This window comes from Choloepus didactylus, chromosome 8, assembly GCF_015220235.1.
Source record: "Choloepus didactylus isolate mChoDid1 chromosome 8, mChoDid1.pri, whole genome shotgun sequence".
NCBI lineage: Eukaryota > Metazoa > Chordata > Mammalia > Pilosa > Megalonychidae > Choloepus > Choloepus didactylus.
Window position 1 is genome coordinate 77857919 of NC_051314.1, and position 20779 is coordinate 77878697.

Consider the following 20779-nt stretch of genomic DNA (forward strand, 5'->3'; position numbering starts at 1 on the left):
GACCTTGTATTAGGCGGCCACTTCCTAGACTTTACACCCAAAGCACAAGCAACAAAAGAAAAAAATAGATAAATGGGAACTCCTCAAGCTTAGAAGTTTCTGCACCTCAAAGGAATTTCTCAAAAAGGTAAAGAGGCAGCCAACTCAATGGGAAAAAATTTTTGGAAACCATGTATCTGACAAAAGACTGATATCTTGCATATATAAAGAAACCCTACAACTCAATGACAATAGTACAGACAGCCCAATTATAAAATGGGCAAAAGATATGAAAAGACAGTTCTCTAAAGAGGAAATACAAATGTCCAAGAAACACATGAAAAAATGTTCAGCTTCACTAGCTATTAGAGAGATGCAAATTAAGACCACAATGAGACACCATCTCACACCAATTAGAATGGCTGCCATTAAACAAACAGGAAACTACAAATGCTGGAGAGGATGTGGAGAAATTGGGACTCTTATTCTTTGATGGTGGGACTGTATAATGGTTCAGCCACTCTGGAAGTCAGTCTGGCACTTCCTTAGGAAACTAGATATAGATTTACCCTTTGATCCAGTGATTGCACTTCTTGGTACATACCCGGAAGATCTGAAAGCAGTGACACAAACAGCTATCTGCATGCCAATGTTCATAGCAGCATTATTCACAATTGCCAAAAGATGTAGACAACCCAAATGTCCTTCAACAAATGAGTGGATAAATAAAATATGGTATATACACACGATGGAATACTATGTGGCAGTAAGAAGGAACAATGTTGTGAAACATATGACAACATGGATGAAACTTGAATACAAAATGCTGAGCGAAATAAGCCAGGCACAAAAAGAGAAATATTATATGCTACCACTAATGTGAACATTGAAAAATGTAAACAAATGGTTTATAATGTAGAATGTAGGGGAACTTGTGATAGAGAGCAATTATTGAAGGGGGAACAGTAACCCAATAAGAACAGATAAGCTATTGTGGGCAAATTTAATGTTCTGGGAATGCCCAGGAATGAGTATGGTTTGTTAATTTCTGGTGGGTATGGTACGAAGAAGTTCACAGAAATGTTGCTATATTAGGTTCTTTTCTTGGGGTAGAGTAGGAACATGTCTGAAGTAAAGTAGTTATTTTATGTTAGTTGTCTTTTTCTTACTCCCTTGTTATGGTTTGTTTGAATTGTTTGGTTTATTGTTAAAAAAAAAAAAAGGACAGATAGAGAAAAGAATGGAAAAATATGGGAAATGTCTCCAGGAACTTAAGGACAAAATGAAATGCAGAAATGTATGTTTCATTGGTGTGGTGAATACATAAATAAGTAACTATACAGTGAACCACCAATTGTCTACTTAGGATGGAATGTATGGTGTATGAACAGAACCGTCTTTAAAAAAATGGGTTGATGAAGTAACCTTGAGGGCACTATGTTGAGTAAAATAAGACAGGCACATAAGGACAAATATTGCAGGGTCTCCCTGAGTTTATAATATGTACACTCATAGACATGAAATATAAGTTACCAGGATATAGAATGAGGCTAAAGAATGGGGAGTGGTTGCTTGTTATAAGCAGAATGTTCAACTAGGGTGAACTTAAACATTTGGAAATGGACAGACGTGATAGTAGCACATTGTGAGAATAACTAACAGTGCTGAATGGTGTGTGAAGGTGGTGGAAAGGGTAAACTCAGAGTCATGTACATCACCAGACGGAAAGTTGGAGGTTAAAAGATGGGAATGTGTAAAGCAATGTATCTTGTAGTGGACAATGTCCATGATTAACTGTACAAACATTAGAAATCTATCTCATGAACTAGAACAAACGTATGACACTATAACTATAAGTTAATAATAGAGAGGCATATAGGAAAAAATATATTGCAAACTATATACTACAGTTAGTAGTATTTTAACATTCATAAACTGTCACAAATGTACTATACCAATACTATGAATCAATAATGGAGGGGGAGTGGTTAGGGGTACAGGAGGATTTGAGTTTCATTTTTTTGTCTTTCTTTCTTTTCTGGAGTAATGACAATATTCTAAAAATTGAAAAAAAAATTAATTGTGGTGATGGATGCACCGTTGTATGATGGTACCATAGGCAATTGATTTTACACTTTGGATCTTTGGATAATTGTATAGTATGTGAAAATCTCAATTAAAAAATATCATGGGGTCATAAAGGTTGTTAAATATCTGCCCAAAGCCAAATTTTAGATAGGCAAGGGCAGGTCACAAGTTCTGGTCATTGTAATAATTCCCTTCTCTTAGAAAAAAGAAGACACCTGGTGTTCAAAGCTTGAGATAAGAAGATCACTATAAAATTTCCCTTTAAAACAAGCCAACCCACTCCCACTTAATGCATGCCTCTCCCTGGAACATGCCCACATTATCTCTTTAGTGTGTGTTCTTTCTTTTTTTTCTTTAATAAATTTTACTATTTATTTCTACTGGCCACTCTTTCCTTGACGAGTCCCGAACCCAGACAGAGTTCTGTCTGGCACTCTGAGTACCCAATTTAAATACCACCTTTTAAGAACATTACCTTTTTTCTCAATGGAGAGGCAGTCACTTAATTTTCTGTGCAACTTCATATCACTTTCATTTTTTAATCACTCCATGGCATCATTCAAAATCAATTCCAACTTTCCAGTTCATTTGCCCATAAACTTTGCTGTTCTGAATTAGTTTTTGCAAAATGTATTCTAATAGATATACAATTATCCATCTATTGTGGATGCAGACATACTATTTTGTATCCAGCAAGTTAGTCTTCCAAAATTTAAATAAAATACCCAGGATTGAGAGACCCTTTTTCTTTATTCAAAAGATATGTATTGAAACTTCCCATGCCCTGTCTCAAGAACATATCTAAATTTTTGTCAATTACACAGAAACATATAATCTCTTCACATATAAATAAAAATTATCTCCAATTTTTAAAAGTGCAATGAAGTATTTTAACATAAATGACATAACATAACATAAATTAAAAGCTAAATTAGAAGTTAAATTATATTGGCATTATTCTGTATATGATTAAAGCCTATAAAAAGTTATGCATCATTCTCCCTTACAAATAAGTTTCATTCTGATATCTAGTCCTTATCTGAACATTTCAAAATGCACTTTACTAAATTTTAGAGTATATATTCCATTCTTTATGCTCCCTTTCTCCCAAATGTGTCATAATCATTGTTTTCATATATTCTAATAAACCTTTATTTGTTGTAAAGTTTATGTAATAATTCGTAAGTTTTATTTGGAGGTACACTCTTTTCTTACTTTAATCACTTTTTAATCTTAATTTTTTTACCTCATTCATAATATATTTACTGAACATTGAATTGGATTTCCATTTTGATCAAAATGTTAGAACTAATGTATTCCTAAAACATAGTCCTCTTTGCTTGATTATTTAATTTGAATTTGGAATGCATCAAATATTGCCTACAATTGACTCCTATTTCCATTCTTCTTTTAAATTTCCAAGTCCCTACCCAGTTCTCTCTTATTGGTCTGTAAATGTCTGTAGTGTGTTCAAATTTGAGAACTTTGTAGTTGTCGGAGAAAAAATGCTGACCAATAGATGGCAGTGACACAAAGTTTTGGGGGCAATGCTCTGCCGAGTTTGCTTGAAAGGTTACTGGGGAAATGAAGGACAGGCCTAGCAGCCAGCTCTCAGTCCTCCGTTACCACTCTCCTTTTCTATTGTGTGCAGAAGATTCAGTATGTTTCCATTCTCCAATCCAGGGGAGACACTGGATGACCTGGCCTTTGCTTAAACCCAAATCCTTGAACAAGCTGCCCCAGTGGTTATCAAGGAGAGCACATGCCACAAAGGTTGCTTGGTGTAAGCTTTTGTGCTCTGTGGCAGGGACCCTCCCCCTGGATTCTATAAATACCCCATCTTTGTGTAGCACAGATTTGTCTCTCATCTCCAACCTTATACAAGGCATGTTAAGCCACCACCCACCAACCCTGACCCTAGCAAGTGGCTTCCCAGGGATCTCTTTCTCTGCTGTTATGAACCCTTTGTGCTGTGTAAAAAATTAACCTTTGCTGAAAGTTTCTGATGTGCAGAGCCTTTGTTACCAGGCACACCTTATAGTTACTTGCTCCTCAGAGGGGAATTCCCTCACTCCAGGAAAACTTCCAGAGACCAGTGGCATCAGGGAGCAAACAGTGGCAAATCAGGGTAGGAGAAATCTTGCAAACTCCTAGTGTAAGGTAGCAAGGAAGTGGGGTTGCTTATGTGTCCATGCAGTTGTAGAAAGTCAGCCCAGATACAGAGGTTTCTGAGGGGCTGAAGCAACAAAGAGCCTTATAGGTGCAGGGTCTTATCAATGGAGAGCAGGAACTGAGGAAAGTTCACAGGGATTATAAAGCAGTTTAACTCTAAATGATTAAAAATGGCACTTTGGGGAAATTTTCAAAAAAATTAGATGTATAAATGTAAAAATTTGCTGCCAGCAGCCTTTTTGAGTAGATCAAGGCTTCTGTAAAAAAGTCAACAATACACAGGGCCATGATACACAGTCCATCTTTAGCTTATTTATGCAATATCCCCCAATTCACTACCTTTCTTTTTCAAAGCCCAGGTTTTCAGATCCATGAGTCATGTTACTGTTTCATTATAATTAATCTCAGTAATATTTAGAACAATTGGCCACAGCTCCTATTCAATGTAACTTCTTTGTCTTGATTCAGAGATGTAGTTATATAGTTTTCTTTGACATTACTGGCAGGAAAATTTCAAAGATTTTTGCTGGTATCTCCTCTGATTGATGCATAAATATTAGAACTCCCAAGATTCCATCTGAATGCTCTTTTTTTGCAATCCACCCATTTTATCTATGGATAGATAACATCTAACTCTAAATCATGTATGTGTGTATGTATGCTTGCATGTGTAGATGCATATGTGTGTTATACATGAGTATGCATACATATTAAAATATGTATCCTGATTATCTCTCAAATATAACAGACAAAAGAAGACCATAGAACTCCATCATCAAAAAATATAGGCTATATAAGCTTGTCCCACATTTTCATAGTTTTGAAAGTTTTACCTTCAGAAATATGAAGGTAATCCTTTTTTTTTTAACTAAAAAAATCTTGGATTTAACATTTGTCTGTCTCTTATTCCCTATAAATAGTCCAGGAGGTTACTTACTCTACTTTTAAATCTATTTGGAATTCCAGTTTAAGCCTCAATCATCTTTTGTTTGAATTAATGCAAAAGGTTCTTTATTGTTATCATGCCACAAAACACTAAGAATTTTACCTCTAGTGATCTTTTTAAATAATTAAATGACATAACACTTTCCTTTGCTTAGCTTCAATATGCTTTCTCATCTCACTGAAAATAAAATTCATGCTCCTGACTTCAGTTTATAGACTTGATTCTACCTACCTCCTTGACTTAATTTCCTAACATTTTCCTTTCATGCATTATGCTGGTAGCTACACTGGCTTTCCCAACTTTCCTCCAAATGCTTATTCAGATGTTTTCAATTAGCTCTTCCTTTGCCTGTTTTTCCCTTCTCAGTGATATTCCCATGAATGTTTACTACTTTTAAGCCAAAAATCATCTAAAATGCTCCATTTACAGAGTGATTCCTTCCCCACTGCTCTGGTTTGCTAATGCTGCCAGAATGCAAATCACCAGAAATGGATTGACTTTTACAAAAGGGGGTTTATTTTGTTACACAGTTACAGTTCTTAAGGCCATAAAATGTCCATCAACAAAGGGTACCTTCACTGTAGAAAGGCCATTGGCATCCAGAAAACCTCTGTTAGCTGGGAAGGCATGTGGCTGGCGTCTGCTTGCTCCCAGGTTGCTTTTTGAAATGGCAAACTCCAAAACATCTGCATCAGCTTCCACTGGCAGTCTTCAAAATGTTTATCTCAGTTACAGCTAGCTGTGAGCTCCTTCTGTCTGAGCTTTTATAGAGCTCCAGTGAACCAATCAAGGCCCATGCTGAATGGGTGGGGTCACACCTCCACAGAAATTATCCAGAGACATCCCCTACAGTTGGGTGGGTCACATCTCCAAGGACACTGAACCAATAGGTTCCAACCTAATCCACAGTAATATGTCTGCCCCCACAAGAATGCATTAAAGAATATGGCTTTTTCTGGGGGACATAATAAATACAAACCGGCACACCTACCTTTCTTTCCATCATATCACCCAGTTAATTTTTCCTAATAGCAGTTAACATTTTGTGTTATTTTAATTTTTTATTCATTTATGACTTCCTTGCCATCAATAGAAAGTAAGTCTCATTAGAACAGTGGTTTATATACCTATTTTAGTTTTTATCCCTTTTTCATATAATAGAACTTGGCACAAGGTGAATATTCAGAAATAATTGGTCACATGGATAAATATTGAATAATTAATATGTCTTTTGTGTCCACAAAAAATAAATAACTATTGAGTTATTTATTTGCATGCAATAAAATTCATATATTTTAAGTGTGAAGGTCCATCAATAGATTAATGCATGTATCCTCTAACTCTCCCACCTCAATAAAGATTTATTTCCATGTTTTCAGGAAAGTCCATTTGGCCTTTTGGAAATCAGCCTCCCCATCACTCCTATTCCAACACAATACTGAGTTGTTTTCATTTGATACAGACATATTATGTATGCTCAAGATTTTAATATTAATGTGATAATACATTGTGAACTGTTTTTCACTTGTAGAATATCCTTCACTTGGTACAGTGACAGAGATGCACTTTAACTGCAATGTTTGGTCTATTTAAATTTAATGTAATTATTGTTATAATTGAGTTTAAATCCAGCATCTTTATGTTTGCTTCCTTTGATCTTTTTGCTTTTTGTTTTTCTGTTGCTTTTTTTGTTGCTCTGACAGACAGGTCCTAAGGTGACTTCCAATGTTTCCTCACCTCCTGGCAACAATGCTTTTAATATCCAAGCATGGTCTTGATATCTTTCAACCAACTGCATACTACAATTGTAATTAGATGAGAGTTTGTGATAAGGTTGTCTTAAATTCAAAGGAGATGGGATATGATTCTGCTACCTTATATAGAACTCCGTCTTAGGAGAGGGGAGCTGGAGATTCTCCTTACACATTTGATGCAGTAGATGCAGTTAGAGAATTCCATGTGGCAAGGAAGTGTGGGTGATCTCAAGACTGTGTATACCTCTAGGTAAGACCTGTGGTTTGCCTTCAGCTGAAAGGCAGCAAAAATCCACAATGAAATTCATTCTCAGTTAAATATCCACAATGAAATTCATTCTGCCAAAAACCTGACTGAGCCTGAGAGTGGGTTATTCCCCAGCCATCCTCCAAATGAGAACAGGGAATAGCCAACAACTTGGTACTGCCATGCACACTGAGAAGAGCACTCATGTAAGCTGTGCCCAGACCCCTGACCCACATTATCAGGGATATTATAAACATGTACATTTTTATACTCCTAAATGTTGTAACTTACTATGCAGGGGTAGAAAACTATACAACTGTCTTGTTTGGGGGGGGGGTGTTAATGAATTTTCTTTAGTATTCCATTATTTTATCATGTAGTCAATTAGCCATAGTCTCTTTCTCCTTATTACAGTAATTTCTTAAGACTATCATATGCATTCTTAACTTATCAGACTCTATTTAGCATTACTATTATAGGCCTTCAAACTTCACACCAGAATGTTCACACCTCTTAAGTGCTGTTGGTAATTTACACCATACACTTGTAAAGATAATCAAGTTAAAACAGTATGATTCTATTTGACTATTCCCTATTGTGTGACTATTTTCAGTTTTAAAAATTTCTGCAGGCCTACACCTGTAGGGGGGAACAAATTTTCATAAAATAATCAGTTTAAGTTAATTATGAGAATAAAAAATATAGTTTTTAAACTTTCCACACAGCTTTTTTTCACTTCTTATAGTCTTTATTTCTTCCTGAAAAGTGAGTTTCCATCTGGCATTATTTTCTTTGGCCTAAAGGATAACAATTAGCTTTTATTTTAATGACAGTATGATGAAAGTGGCTTCATTAAGCTTTCATTTCTATGGAAATTTCCTTATTTCAATCTCATTTATGAATGAAGTTCTTTCCAAATATAACAGAGGTATGGGTTGCCATTTTTTTCCTTCTATCACTTATAATCCTTTTCTCATTGTTGTCTGTGATCCATGTTTCTGATGAAAAGTCAGTGATTATTATAATCCCCTTCCACTGGGGGTAATGTAACTGACTTTTTAAACATAGCTTTAAAGCTATAAACAAGTAGGAAATTGTAAATTAACCTTAAAATATAACCTAAAACATCTTTAAATGTAGCCTTAAAACAGGAAGTAGGCAGGGGTGAAAACTTTAGTCCCACAAAGGAGCCAGATGTAAATATAAAGTCTGCAGCAATATGTAAATGTAAAGTTTGCACCCAAACCTAAATAAGCTTGAATCTATTGCTTCAAAACTCTGGGACATAAATAAACCTTTTGTCTGTCTCTCAAGACTGGGAGGCACCTTTCCAGCCATCACAAGATATAAATCCTGAAGGAAATATGATAAACTACTGAAACTCTCCAAACCTCTGTTACATGTTAATTAAAATGATTAATTCTTTTTCTCTGTAATGGGTTTAGCCAGTTGAAGAATTGCTTCAGGGAGATTGCCCCAAACCTCCCAGATACAAAGAAGCCTTTTGTCTATCTCCCTAGACTGAAAGGTGCCTTTCCTAACATAAATCCTGAAGGAAGTAGAATAAACTACTAAAATTTTCCTTTTACATGTTAACTAAGATGATTAACTCTCTTTGTCTCCAATGGGTATAAAAAACAATTGAAGAATCACTTCCAGGAGACTGATTTGGGAAATCTCCCTCTGTCCTCCCACAGGCATAAATAAACCCTCTTTTCCTCTTCAGTTTGGTTCGATGTGACTTCTCTTGGCTGTGCTGAGTAACAAAAAAACAGATTTGGGAAGTACCCCCCTACAGTAAAATGTATAGTTATTTGACCAATTTCAAGATGATTCTTTCTTTATTGGTTTCCAGTGGTTTGTCTGTGACACACTTAGCTGTGGTGCATGTTTGTGTGTGTGTGTGTATGTGTGTGTGTGTGCAAAGAGTTCTTTCTTGGATTATTATTTTATCAGCTTTGGGAAGCTTTAAGCAAATATTTCTTACATATTTTCAACCCTAAATATATTCTTTTATTTCTATCACCCCAATAATAGGTATGCTAGAATGTTTCTTGAAGCCATGCTCATTTGTCTTCATTGTTTTTTCTTTCTGTTCATTAGATTGAAAATTTTCTTCTGCTTTCCTCAATGTGCTGTTATGTACTTAGTGGAGTTTCATTGTTGTTTACCCTTTGTTCTAGAAGCTGCATTGGCTCTCTTTTCATAGTTACTCATTCTCTGCCAAGATTCCCTATCTCATCACAGATAAGGGATTTTCCTTTTATTATTGAACATATTTGACTTAAGGTTCATACCTTATACAACAAATAAGAATCAACTGCAAATGTATCAGTAGTCTAAATGTAAAAAATGAAACTTGACAATACTAAAAGAAAATGTGGGCAAATTTCTCTTTTACTTTGATGGAAGGAAAGCTTTTATAATGATTACTCAAAATCCAAAAAGGGAAAAAGAAAATCAACACATTTAACAGCAAAAATAAGAACAATATGTTTTCACTGTGCTCACAAAGAGACACAGAACCTTTTAAAAAAATATTGACCCACAGTGAAACAAGGGAAAAATATACACAACACCCATCACAGATGAAATGTCAATATCCCTGATATAGAAAGAACTCTTAAAACTTGGGAGTCAATAGACAAAACTTGATAGAAAAAAGACATGTATAATCATATCTTAATTAATAAAAATATAATATATAAAACATAGACATACATATATGTACATATTTATATATGCATATGTATATATATGAAATAACCATTCAATTTATGAAAAGGTATTCAACCTCACACACAAATAGAGAAATGCAAAGCAGAGTCATACTCACTTATCAGATACACAGAACTTAAAATGTATGATAACCCACTCTGTTAGTGAGGCTCTAAGTAAACAGCAACCCTCATACTTTGCTGATAGGAATGCAAATCTGTTGAATTCACACAGATGATGATTTGGCAAGAGTAAACAAAAACTTCATAGGATTTGCTTTTGATTCGGTAATTGCAACTTTAAGAATTTACCATGTAGGTCTGCCACAAACATAATGAACATACATGTGTGCAATTCTGTTCATTGCTACCTTCCTTGTAACTGCCAAAATTGGAAACTTGGACCATACAAGGAGAATGGTTGAATAAAGGATGGTAATCCTCACAGAGGGACTATGTAGCTAAAAATAAATTTGGAATATATCTACAAATTGATACGGATTGTTTAAGAGGCTTTACTGATATAAATGACTAAACCAAATTAAACAAGATATTTATAGTATGCTACTTCCTTTCAAAGGTGTTATTTTTTGTTCTGCCAGATAGAGGTTCTTATATATAGTTATTTGTTTAAATTAAACTTGAGATAATTGTGGAGTCATATGCAGTTGTCAAAAGTAATATGGAGAGGCCCTATGTACCTTAAATATTTTTTTCCATGGTAATACATTGCAAAACTATTGTATAACACCATAGCAGAATAGAACAAAGGCACAGAACATGTACATTAGCCCAGGGATCCCTCATGTTGCTATTTTGTGACCACACCCATTTATCTCCTTTCCCACACTCTCTTTAAACACTGGTAACTATGAATTTTTTCTTCATTACTATAATTTTAATGCTGTTATTAAGTATGTCACCTTTTAGGACTGGCGTATCTTCACTTAGTGTAATTTTTTGGTGATTCATCCAGTTTGTTGTGTGCATCTGCAGTTTGTTCCTTTACTGATGAGCAATATTGCATGATATGAATGTCTACAATTAGTTTAACCATTCACACATTGATAGACACCTGGGTTGCTCCCAGTTTTCTGGCTATTATGAATAAAAGTCATATCAACATTTATGCAAAGTTTTTGGATGAACATAAGTTTTTATTTTCCTGGTAAAAAATCTAGACATAGATTTGGTAGGTGGGTGGTATATTATTTATATGTTTAGATATTAAGGAAACTGCTAGCTCTGTTCCTGGTGGGCTGTACCATTTTACATTCCCACCAATGATATACAAGTGATGTGGTCTTGACTTTCTTGCCAGCATTTTGTGGTCACAAATTTTTTTAGCCATTTTGTTAGGAATGTAGTTATAACTCATCGTGGTTTTAATTGCCATTATGTATTTGCCCATTTTTAATTGAGTTTTTAATTTTACTGTTGAGTTTTGAGAGTTGTAAGTTGGCTGTTGAGCCAGCTGCTGAGATAATTTTTTTTTTATTTCAGGTTATTATATATATTCTTTTTGAAACTCCACCTTGTTTCTCTTTTAAATCTTCTATTTCTTTGATAAAAATTTTTCATTGATTCCATCATGTTTGTAATTGCTCCTTGAAGCATTATTTTAAAAGCTGTTTAAAGTCTTTTCAGATAATTCTGACATCTCTGAATTTTCTGTATTCTCATTGTTGGCACATATTGATTTTGTTTTTTTATTTCAGCATGTAATATTTCTGCTTCTTGATATATGGATGAATTTTGAATGAAATCTGTACTTTGCAAAAATATTTTCTTTTTTATTCTCCTTGATAAAGTTTGCATTTTAGCTGGCTTCCTCTGACCACCCCTTGGCACAATATGCTCCAGTGCTGTCTCCTTTCTACTGGGTATAGGTAGATGCCCATGCTCCCTCTTGGACTCTTAGGTTTGAGTTGGCTCCTCATTACTTCTGGGAAGTGGTGGTAATCTAGGCCTCCCCTTGCTCTTCATTTATCTCCCTGACAGAGGGGGATGGGAGTGCCTTGTCACTGCTTTCCATATGGCCTCCACTGACATCATGGTGTGGGGGCATGGGGAGGTGGCCTCCTTACCCTTGAGTAGTTATGAGGGTCTGTCCCCTCTACTTGACCTCCTCTGAGTCCATCACACCTGAGGGAGAGGAGGAGCTCATTAATGCTGGGGGATGATGGAAGCTGCCTCCACACATGGGCTCCACTGACACTTCAGTGGGGAGGGGCTTGATATTCCCTGGTGAGGATGAAAATCTCAGCTCTGTCCTTGGCCTTCTCTGGCACCAGGTGGTAGGGGCTTTGAGTACCTTATTACAACTTGTTAAGTGTCAACATCATGACTCCTCACTTAGCCTTTCCCAAGATTTATTCGGTGGTTTTTTCCTAGATTAAAGAAGTTATTGCATAAAAATCAATTTACTTGTTTGGCCAGACTTTTCCTTGTTTTTTGCCTAGAGAGAGCAAGCTTTTAGTGAGGTTAATTTTTTTTCTTTCTTTTTCCTATCTTCCAATTAGACTAGTGAAATTCCTTGCTTCAGCTTCAAGTCTGCAATGTGTAAGACAAAAAGAAAGCCTAAGGAACTCATCAACATGAGATCTTGGGTCCAAAGTCCCTAGGTATTCTGTTTTCTTTGAACCATCTTTCAAGGTATTTATTTGTTTTTACATAATGTCCATGGTCTTTAGTTGTACTTGGGGGGAAAGGTAGAAATAAGTACATCCATTCTGGTTTCCACAGAAGTGGAATTCCTCATATACATACACACACACACACACACACACACACACACACACACACATTTTGGAGAGAGAGAGAAAGAGAGAATAAGAAAACATGTATCTATTCATTCATGCAAAAAGGAATAAATTAAGGAAAATTCAGAGACTAATAGTGTTGTACAGCTACAGTGGGTGCATTGGAATGGAGTGAAAAACAACTGATAATGGAGGTGGGAATATTCTTGAGCATACGTCTCTGAATATAACTTTTCCTGAATTTAGAAACATGATAATGGTTCATATACTGAAAAAATAATTAATATAATCAATATGTTGGTTTAAAAATCTTAATCTTAATATTTAATGTGAGGAGAAACTAATGATCTAAACATTATTTCCAATAAATTATATGACCACTCTGCAGAAGACAATAAAAAGAACTATCCCAAAGAGCTTTTTAAAGCAGTCTGGACAAAATGCCTTTATGCTAAGGATGAAAGGAACTCTAAAAATATTTAGCTCAAATTACTAGACTTCATTTAAACAAAACTATGATCAGTAATTTTGAGACAGTATTATATATAGTGTACTTTCAGTAAATATGTGAATATATAGTAATAATGGAAGTCAGGTTGCTCACTGCCACTGAAGATAGTCATAAAGACAAAATGCAGGGAGATAAAATATATCTTGTGTGGGTTTGAATTGGATTTATCAGTATGAATGTTTCAGCTGATAGATGGGTAGACAAGGGTGTAGACAGGGATGAGGTGAACATTTGTTTGCCTATCATTTAAAAAATACACATCTACCATTTAAAATATACATCTACCATTTAAAAAATATTTTCACTGAGAGTGCCCAGAAGAACAGATAACCCAGTAGCAATGAACACTGTCAATCTTGGTTTTCATATCCTTCACTCAAAGGAACCAAGGGCCCTAGGGAAATGGTTTATTTCTAGAATAATACAAGTGTATTAATACAAGGATAGTGCTAGTTAAGCCTTGAATATCTTGCTTAACTAGAGAGTAAGGAAGTGTCCAAATGATGCTGAGGATATGGTATAATGCACAGGAACAAGTCTGAATGTTCTCTCACTGGACTCAGACTTTCTCAGATCTTAGACAAAGTTAGCATGAAAATAAACAGTGATGGTTAAGGGCTGTAAATCACTGGATATAATAAGAATCCATGAGTCTACACTGGCATAATGTGGCAACTGGTGGCCTGAGCAAAACAGGCCTGCTGATCTTTGGTGCACAGGAGTCTGCATGACCTAGGCAGCTAAATGTTTACCCTATTGTTTTTCCAAGCCAGTAAATAGAAAAAGGGTAAATTGACCTTAAAATGCAACTTCACGCAAGCAGGCAGGAAGTGAGAGGGTCTTAGTCTCACAAAAAGAGCAAAATGTAATTGTTCAAGTGTTATTCTAGTCCTTCCTATACCACCCCTCAGGTCAGAGTAACCTGTTCCTGCATCTATGCTCCCCCCATCCTTAGGAAGGCCTTTTTCTTAAACCCTTATAAAAGGCTTTCTGTCCTTTTTGCATTGCTCGGTTGTCTTCCTTGCAAACGCGATGCTTGCCCGGCCTGAGAGAGCCGTCATGATCTCTTCAGACTTCTCACCCTGTAAGTAAGCCCTGAATAAAAGTTCATGTATCAGAAAATGCTCATTGTCTTCTTTGGCCTTTGGACTGGCATGGCCCTCTTGGGCTGTGACACACATGTACATACATACTCAACTTCATAGTAGAAAGCCAACTAGCAAATATAGGAAAAAAGGAAAGAATTTTGGAATCACCATTAGGCAATCATAATAATAATATTAATTGACTCTTGTAAGACCCATGAGTGGATGCTGAAATTAGTGAGTTAATGTTTGAGGAGTAATAGGATTTTAAATAGTCTGAAATTGCTTCCACCCAATACACTTATTTATTTTGAAGAAAAAATAATAAATTTACAATGATGCAACCTGGCTGGCACCTACATAACCAAATGATCAAAGTTAACAACACTAGTTGTGATGGTTAAGTGAGATGCAATATGCTTAAGTGTTTCTGGAGATTGATAATGACACATTTCTCTTGAAGTACGATTTTAAGAAAGTTATATTCTCTCTTATGTTCACACTTAACATACTCTTTCCTCTTTCTGCTTCTGAATCCTTATCTATCTATCTGGGATTTCAAATCATAAAACTGTGTTAAGATGAACAAATATATTAGGGTAATCTATACTGATTATTTGTAGACATAAAAGAACTCAAATGTTCTTTCTTTCTTTTTGGTTTGATGTCTTCAGAAAACATTTGAACAACATAAAAACTGGTGATCCTTTGGGTAAAGGTGGTTTGGGATCTCAGTTACAACCTGAGAATTATGAATTCATGTGAGATATGCAGTGCACAGGAAACAAATTCTCCATGGAACCAATAGATGGTTAATTTTCACGTCATTGTGTGAAATACTCGCAAGAGCAAACAGTACTTAATGTAAGGGAAAAGTTTAACAGACTTGCTTGATAATCTGCAAACAAATTGTGAAACATAATATTTTGAAAACTGTCATTGAAAATAATTATGGATTGTGGGGTAAAGTGAAGTGTATGGGGAGAAAGAATGAAGTATGGTGTGCTATGTTCAACAATATAATAAGAGAGAGAAGTATTGAAGAGCAAAGGGTTTTGCTTGAATAAATCTGCATATATTTCTCATTAAAGAAAGCTGTTTAGGATATTACATGCCTTTGGCAGGTTGCTTTAGTATGCAAAATTTTAAAAATTGCAATTTTCAAATTTAAGGATAGTTTTTCCCATTATATATAATTATGACACAATATGGTTATTATTTTTTCTTTACTAATAAAGGGTTAGTCTTCTATTCTACCTTTTGCAATTTGTGGGTACAAGTGAGATACAGAAAATACAATACAATGATGATTTAGAATTGAAAAGATCATGAGTTTTATTTTTTATCTGATATACAGCATATTTGAGAAAACCTAATATAACTGCATTTATTCTATGAAGTTCAAATGATTTCACAATGTGAATTTTGTTGTTTCATGTACAGTTTGTGTTGTGGGGATAATTGGTGTATGTGATTATTGCAGTTGGACAGAAAATGGTTTGATATAACAAGATTCTCGTTTAGAAGTTTTATATATTTGCATCACTATCAATGTGACCATTGGGTAATGTGTAAATGAGAAAAATTTAATAGATTGCTTCACTATTATCTGAATGTCCCCGAATAAGTAACTCAGAGTGGGTGGGATGGTGGAGGCATTTCTTTCCATTAGTGTATGTTTACATTTTTTTATCACAGATGACTTTGATAAGAGAACTCTCACCATTGGTTGTAACCACATTATTTTTGTGTCTTTCACTTTGGTTCTGCTTAGGGAGCATCCTCTCCCTGGAATTCCTTGTCCCTACTTTTATCTCCCTCAAGGCTCCATCTTAGAATCCACCTTCTCTGATGCATCCTTCTGTGAGCACCTACAGATAATGGTAGAAAACCTCTCATACTAGCTTTGATCCTTACATGGTTCTTTTAATATATGTGTTCTGCCTTCTAAATAATAATTTATGTTTTAGAAGGTGAAAGTAATTCTCTTGATATTCTCAAGGCAGAATACACTGTCTTACATAATACCAGATTGGGTGAAAAAATAATCTTCATCATTTTATGTTTTCATGATGAAGATAGCTAAGAAGGAAATTTTCCCTAGCAATAATATTGATAATGTTTTTAACATGTAGTGAGCAGTAATTAGGCTCCAATTGCTTTTGTACATCATTGTAGTTTTAGTTGCACTTTCTAAAAGTAGACTCTGAATCTGAATATGTGCTCTGCAAGTTTATATTTATGCAAACCTGAATACTTTATGTATGTGTTTTTTTTTTAACTCACTGTGTATCATATCATATGCATAAAGATTTAAAAAGAATGGCAAATATTTTGTGCTCAATAAATTCAGTGCAACTATTATTGTTATATCCTTATTTGCCAATTAACTGTACATTTGAATATTCTATGCCCTACCCCCCACATTCATATCAACGTGTTTGCTGCCGCACATTAAGTGTTTGAAGTTAACTAAGTTATCTTCCCTCTGCTTTAGGCTATGCTGAGTCAATGTTGCTCATATTTTTATTGTGCAGTTTAGAAAAAGCCAAATTACTATATCTTAATGTAGGATCATACTCAGTATTAAGCATCTCCTCTTCAGTTACATTTTTCCTTATTTTCTTATTTAACTATGTTTTTTTGTTTTTCTTTAAACTAATTCTAATAATTCCCTAAAAAAAAAACCATTTTATTTTATTTTAGGCTTATGAGACTGTGAAGCCCATAATGGGAAACCATACAAGAGTGACTGTCCTGGCAGGTTTGACTGCTGACCCACAATTGAAAGTTGTGTTATTTATCTTCCTGTTTCTCACCTATTTGTTCAGCATCACTGGCAATCTAATCATCATCACACTCACCCTGTTGGATATGCAACTGAAGACTCCCATGTATTTTTTCCTTCAGAATTTTTCCATCTTAGAAATCTTCTTTACTGCTACATGCATCCTTAAATTGCTAGTTATGATGGCATCTGGAGACAAAAACATTTCCTATAACTGTTGTGTGACACAATTGCTTTTTGTCATCCTTCTTGGAGAATCTGAATTTTACCTGCTGGCGGCCATGTCCTGTGACCTCTATGTTGCCATCTGTAAGGCCCTGCACTACACAACCATCATGAACAGCAAAATCTGCATACAGCTTGTCCTCAGTTGTTGGCTGGATGGGTTCTTTTCCATCTTTCCAGGACTCGTTATGGGTCTAAACCTTGACTTCTGCACCTACAATGTCAGTGATCATTTCATCTGTGATACTTTTCTCCTCCTTCAGATCTCCTGCTCAGACACGTGGCTCATCAAAATTATTGTTTTCATCTCAGCTCTTGTGACACTCTTGGTCACGTTGGTAATGGTGATAACATCACGCACCTATATTGCATTGATGATTCTAAAAATCCCTTCCTCTAATCACAGGAGAAAGGCATTTTGTGTGTGTTCTTCCCAAATGATTGTGATCTCCCTCTCTTATGGCAGCTGCATTTCCTTGTACATAAAACCCTCGGCCAAACAGAGACTATCCTTTCACAAGAGAATTGTGGTGCTCTATACCTCGGTTGCCCCACTTTTAAATCCTTTTATTTACACCCTAAGGAACCAACCAGTGAAGAAATCTTTCATGAATATCATATACAGGGTTTTCTCTTTCTCAAACAAATGAGTGGACTGTTGCATTATGTAAAAAAATTACCAAAGCAAACTGAATATTTTCAAATTATCCATTGAAAATTTCTAACTTCTTTCACTTTTTGTTACATTTATTTTATGTACCTTTATTTTTTCAAGCTCTATTTTTATTTAAATTTTTCATTACAATATGTTAATTTTCTTTTTATTCTCCGCTGTAGATTTTTCTTCTCATTTCATTTTCTTTTCTTCTGGATATCTGATGAAATAGAGTTAAATTTTTTGATTGCACTATTTTGTCTTTTAGTTTTTCCATTGTATTGAGATTGTAAGATATTTTTCATTTCCATTATATTTAATGTGTTACAAAATGCAGCAGTTGTTATATTCCTCTGTAAATAATCAATAATATTTCTTAACTGCTGCAACTTCTTTAAAGCTAATATTTCATATGCTTTTGTCATACTACCGTGTTAAATGTATATTGCATTCAAACAAATTTAAGTTTTACACAGAGGGCAGTCATCCCAGTTGCTGATCTTTGAAAGTATTTGTTTTTAAAAATCTATGATTTTTGTTTGAAAATACATTCTGTAGTAACCAGATATATTTATTTTCTATTTGAGAGATTATATAAGATGTTTATATTTATGAGTATTTTCTAATATAGCAAAATATTGGAGTTCCATTTTTAAACCAACAAAGAAATTCATTATAATTATGTTTGTGGGAGCCCAGGCCTCTCCCTGACACTGCAGAATCTAAAAAGCAAACAACACCCTTGTGACCTAAGTCAGCTAATGTTTAAATTAACCTCCCTAAAGAGGGAGGGATGAGCAGATGGTCACTGTGAGCTAGGCACCAGGCTCTCCTCTGCATAGGATGTCAGCCTGTGCCTTGTTCTCCCCAGTCCTTGCGGTGTTAGCTGACACTCTGAAGATACTTTATCATTCCCATATGTCACAAGACCCCCTTTCACGTATCTATCTCCTCATGCACATTGGAATGTCTTTGTTTCAAGCCCCTATAACTGGCTTTGTTAATGTCAGCTTAATTGTGGATTGCTTTCACACTGAGCTCTGAACTGGTCACTTTCAGAGCCATTTGACTGACTCCTTATTTCACTTCTCTAAGTAAGTTCCTATAATAAAGTTTATGTCTCATTTCCTTCCTGGTGTTTCCTTTTGTCTCACTATTGCACCAGCCCCTGCCTACCAGAACAGTATCCATACTAGTAAAATAAACTCCACTGAATTTAAGATGTTCCTGAAGCTATTTGGAAACTGCATTGTAAATGCCTGTTAAATATGGAAAAAAATAGTAACTCCATTCATTCTTCTCAGAAATGTTTAAGCCTAATATATCCATTCCAGACAGTGAAACCAAAATTGTAGAAGTAGACATTCCTCCATTCTCATTAAAGGAGTTTTTAACTCTAGGTCAAAATCCATTGTGATCTCTGAAATCAAATTCTGTGTCATGACAGAGAAATTTATGACTTTTTTTTCAATTTTTTTTGTGTAAAAGACCATAATGTTCTTTTTCCTTTCTTTTCTATAACCTGTTGGTTTTGAAGTAATTAAAACACTGTTTAAAGAAGGAGAATAAAACACAGACATAATAAATAAATGTGAGCAGTTGGGGAGCTTGTGATAAGTCAAAGAAGATTTCTGTAGAGTTTCTAGTGTGAACTGGATCCTGAAAATGTGCATAAGGAATATGATTTCAGAAAAGAAAACTAATTTTTTGCACAATTGATTTTTTTTCCAAGTTCATTAAAGTTAACAAAATTGTTTTGGTTTATGCAGTATCAGAAATAATTCCATACCATTAAACAAGTTTCAAATATTAATGTCACATAATATAACATGCTTTTAAAAATATAACATTTTGAGACAAGTAGATGAAAATTACAGCTAAGGTTCTATCAATGTTCTGAGTAGGTTGAGTTCTATGATAATGACATTCAGGTTGTGTTTCCTTTAAATACACTGCCCAGATAAAACAATTAATTTATTATTGAGCTATACCAAAATGGCTTATTAATACATTTTTAAATGTCTGTTTTCTACAAGTTATTTACCAGAGAGGATATTCTGCAAATTCAGTTTTATTGAGATATATTCACATATCATGCAGTCATCTATGGTGTACAATCAACTGTTCACAGTACCATCATATAGTTGTACATTCATCCACCCAAACAATTTTTGAAAATTTTCATTACACCAAAAAGAATAAAAATAAGAATTAAAAATAAAAGTAAAAAATATCACCCAAATCTTTCCATACCAACCATCCCATCCTATTTTCATTTAGTTTTTGTCCCAGTTTTTCTATTCATCCATGCATACACTGGATAAAGGGAGTGTGAGCCACAGGGTTTTCACAATCACACCATCACACCATATAAGCTACATAGTTATGCAATCATCTCAAGAATCAAGGCTACTGGGTTGCAGTTTGACAGTCTCTGGTATTTCCTTCTAGCTATACCAATAAACTAAAAACTAAAAAGGGATATCTACACAGTGCATAAGAATGCCCTCTAGGGTGACCTCTCAACTTCATTTGAAATCTCTCAGCCACTGAAACTTTATTTTGTTTCATTTCACTTCCCCCTTTTGGTCAAGAAGATTTTCTCAATACTATGATGCAGTGTCCAGGCTCATCCCCAGTAGTCATATCCTGAGTTGCCAGGGAGATTTACACCTTTGGGGGACAGGCCCCATATAGTGAGGAAGACAGTGAGTTCAACTGCCAAGTTAGCTTAGCTAGAGAGAGATGGCCACATCTGAGTAACAAAGAGGTTCTCGGGGGAGACACTTAGGCACAATAAGTAGGTTTAGCCTCTGCTTTGCAGTAACAGCCTCATAAAGGCAAGCCCCA

At 35.0% G+C, this 20779-nt stretch overlaps 1 protein-coding gene across 1 annotated transcript; it reads left to right on the plus strand.

Moving 5' to 3' along the window:
- Positions 1–16991: 16991 nt before the first annotated feature.
- On the plus strand, positions 16992–17924 carry LOC119541784 (olfactory receptor 6C74-like). The gene has a single exon (XM_037846033.1). The coding sequence runs from the start codon at positions 16992–16994 to the stop codon at positions 17922–17924; it is 933 nt and encodes a 310-aa protein (XP_037701961.1).
- Positions 17925–20779: the final 2855 nt, after the last annotated feature.